This window comes from Lycium barbarum, chromosome 6 (assembly GCF_019175385.1).
Source record: "Lycium barbarum isolate Lr01 chromosome 6, ASM1917538v2, whole genome shotgun sequence".
NCBI classification, from domain to species: domain Eukaryota; kingdom Viridiplantae; phylum Streptophyta; class Magnoliopsida; order Solanales; family Solanaceae; genus Lycium; species Lycium barbarum.
The window spans coordinates 18,107,368-18,110,412 of record NC_083342.1 but is presented as its reverse complement, the minus strand read 5'-3'; the positions used below and the strand labels follow the sequence as shown (position 1 = coordinate 18,110,412).

General features: G+C 33.9%; 1 protein-coding gene across 1 annotated transcript; it reads left to right on the top strand.

Moving 5' to 3' along the window:
- The first annotated feature begins 801 nt into the window (after positions 1 to 801).
- Positions 802 to 1,412, top strand: LOC132643538 (histone H2B.2). The gene has a single exon (XM_060359976.1). It carries the CDS (start codon positions 866 to 868, stop codon positions 1,265 to 1,267), a length of 402 nt encoding a protein of 133 aa, XP_060215959.1. The 5' UTR covers positions 802 to 865; the 3' UTR covers positions 1,268 to 1,412.
- Positions 1,413 to 3,045: the final 1,633 nt, after the last annotated feature.

Here is a 3,045-nt window from a genome sequence, read left to right as displayed (position 1 = left end):
GTTTATAAGATATTTATAGGGTACATTAACAATAGTTTATATTGGTAGATTGTATAAATAGGTTGATCGTATAGCTAAAGTAGGTGTATGTATAAAAAAAATTTAGAGGGAAAAATAGAAGCGAATTTTTACACAAGATTAATTTATGGGTTTTAAGTGTTGGAAGAATGAAAAACTTTAAGTATGCTTAAATATAACACTTGCTTTGTCTTGAAAAGAAATACTCCCTCCGGATAAAAAAAGAGTCCACTTAGCAATTTGCACACCTTTTAAGAAACTACTCACTTCAAGAAAAAAAATATGTAAATTGACTAAACTACCTCTAATTAAATAGTCATTGGAATTTGATCACATAACACTTAATAGGTGTAAATTTGGAAAAATAAGATTAATTTATTTTTTGATTTAATAAGTGAATATTTTTTTTGACCCAAAAAAGAAGTTAAATGGATACTTTTTTTTTTATCCGAAGGAAGTACGGGTTATTTGAGAGCAGACTTGTACACGTGTTGTGCCTTTTTGTGTTTTTTTGCCTAATAAGAAATAGAGTGAATTTAGAATCCAAATAATTTCATCCTGATCTCCACCGTTCAAAAATCAGCATCACATTCCCGATTTCGAGCTCTAGGTCATCGATCCATGACACTATCTTAAAACAAGCAGCCCATAGCTTCTGTCAGCCGTTGATCCCCTTTTAAATGCTTCCCCAATCAACGCTTCTAACTTTTCCAGCTCATTAATCTGTGCCATCTTTAATTATCCAATAAAAACAAACATCAACAACCTATAAATGCCAAAACGTCCATTTACATCTTCAACATTGCAATCCTTTACTTCTATACTCAAACAACCTCCAAACTATTCAATGGCTCCCAAGGCAGAGAAGAAACCCGCCGAAAAGAAACCAACTGAGGAGAAGAAACCAAAGGCTGGAAAGAAGCTTCCGGCAAAGGATGGGGTAGATAAGAAGAAAAAGAAGGCCAAAAAGAGTGTTGAAACCTACAAGATTTACATATTCAAGGTGCTCAAGCAAGTTCATCCAGATATTGGGGTATCTAGTAAGGCTATGGGGATTATGAACAGTTTCATTAACGATATTTTTGAGAAATTGGCTCAGGAATCTTCAAGATTGGCTAGGATTAATAAGAAGCCTACGATAACATCCAGGGAAATTCAGACTGCGGTTAGATTAGTGCTTCCTGGTGAATTGGCCAAACATGCTGTATCTGAAGGGACTAAGGCAGTAACTAAGTTTACTAGTTCTTGAATCTTTTTAGGGTTACTTTTGGAAATTTGGGAAACTAGGGCTAGGTATTATCCAATGTCTAGAATTGACGATATTTCTGTTTTTCTATATTGTAACTAAGCTGTTGTTGCTAAGTGAATGAACAAATCTACTTTTGGTTTCTTCATGCTTGTTTGTTTAGAAGTGATTAGATATTTACTAATTACTGGTTGTGAATTGAAATCGGTTTTACATCATTTGCCATTAGTGTGTAATTGCTATGTGTTCTCTTTTATTATATAAATATAATGTTGGTTTAATATGCTTAAGATCTCTGGAATCGGTTTTCTACCACACACAGTTTTGTTGGTCTACATTGTATTAAGTATGAAGTTGGTGCCGAAGTATTGTGGTTAACCTATATCAATAAATGTTGGTTTGAAGCTCCTTAATTTTGGATTATAAGGCAGTGATCTTCCTAGATGGTAACTTGATTTCTAAGGTTGATGCTGATTTTCGTTTCTGGTTTCTGATAAAAATATGAAAGCTATACATTTTGAAGTGGAAGTGTTTGTATTTCCTCTAAATCTTGGGGGATATGGCAGTAGGCAAAATTTGTATATAGGTGAAAGCTTATTTTGGAAGTACTTTTTAAAATTGTTGAGTAACTTTACAAAATTATGCATTGGGGTTTGACTTTTCCTGTGACAGACTTAATCTCTATGTATTTATGCTTTATTCTCTATTTGTACATTACCTGTTTCTTCTCTATTATCTAGTCATATATGCATTGCAAGGCTACTGACTCATTTTGTTGTTGATTCAAAAGTAGTTTATTCTTTTTTGTACTTGGGATACGATCTGGATTCGTACCAAAATTTCTATCGAAGAATAGTTGTCACATTTAATTTGAGCAGATTCAGCCTTGTTCTTTCTACACAAGGAAAAGGGTGAAGGTACTTCATATAGATTCCTTAAAGTACATTGATAATTTGTCAAAAAGTTGACATACCCATGTCAGGTATTTCTGTGCAATTGTGCTGAATACGACCCATAAACGAGTCTGAGGCTCTGAGAAACAACGGTTCCCAGTAGACGTCTGAGGAGGGTGAACTTGCTTGATGGTTTATGTGGTAAAGATGTCTCAACTAGATCCTCTTATGCCTTTAGTATTAGCAGGCCTTAACGTCTCCTGCCTGCATGATTAGAACCTTAGGCTGCCTTCATTAATTTTTTTTAGAACCTTAGGCTTGTGAGAAGATTATGAAAGGGAGTGCAAATTGGTCCTCCAAATGGGCAGAAATTAATGAATTTGATATTTTAATTTGTATTTTGTAGATGCATCCGCGCCGTGTTACTTTGTTGCACTTACATCACATATGTGATGACAAATGAATTTTCTATAACTCTGTCAATCTGCTTGGATTTGAGTCATGTCAATAAGGAGTAATTTTTTCATTTTGTTGCCCTATACCACTTTGAGGCGGGTAGAAGGTGAAACATTTGCAATTTTTGATTATAGTATGCAGCAATCTTTCTAGATGGTAACACAATTATTATTTATTAAGGTTGATGGTGATTTTCGTTTCTTGTTGATTTTGAAATTGAAATGCTTTCGAGAAAGTATGGAAGCTATACATTTTGAATTGGAAGTGATTGTTATTTCCTCTAAATCTTGGGCATATGATAGTAGACGAAATTGATATATAGATGGAAAATCTATTCCATTTTTTTTTTTTGATGAAGTAAGAAGTTTCCATTAAGAAAGGCAACTGGAAGGTGCCATTTACAAAAGCAAAAGCTTGGGAGCTTTTGGAGCA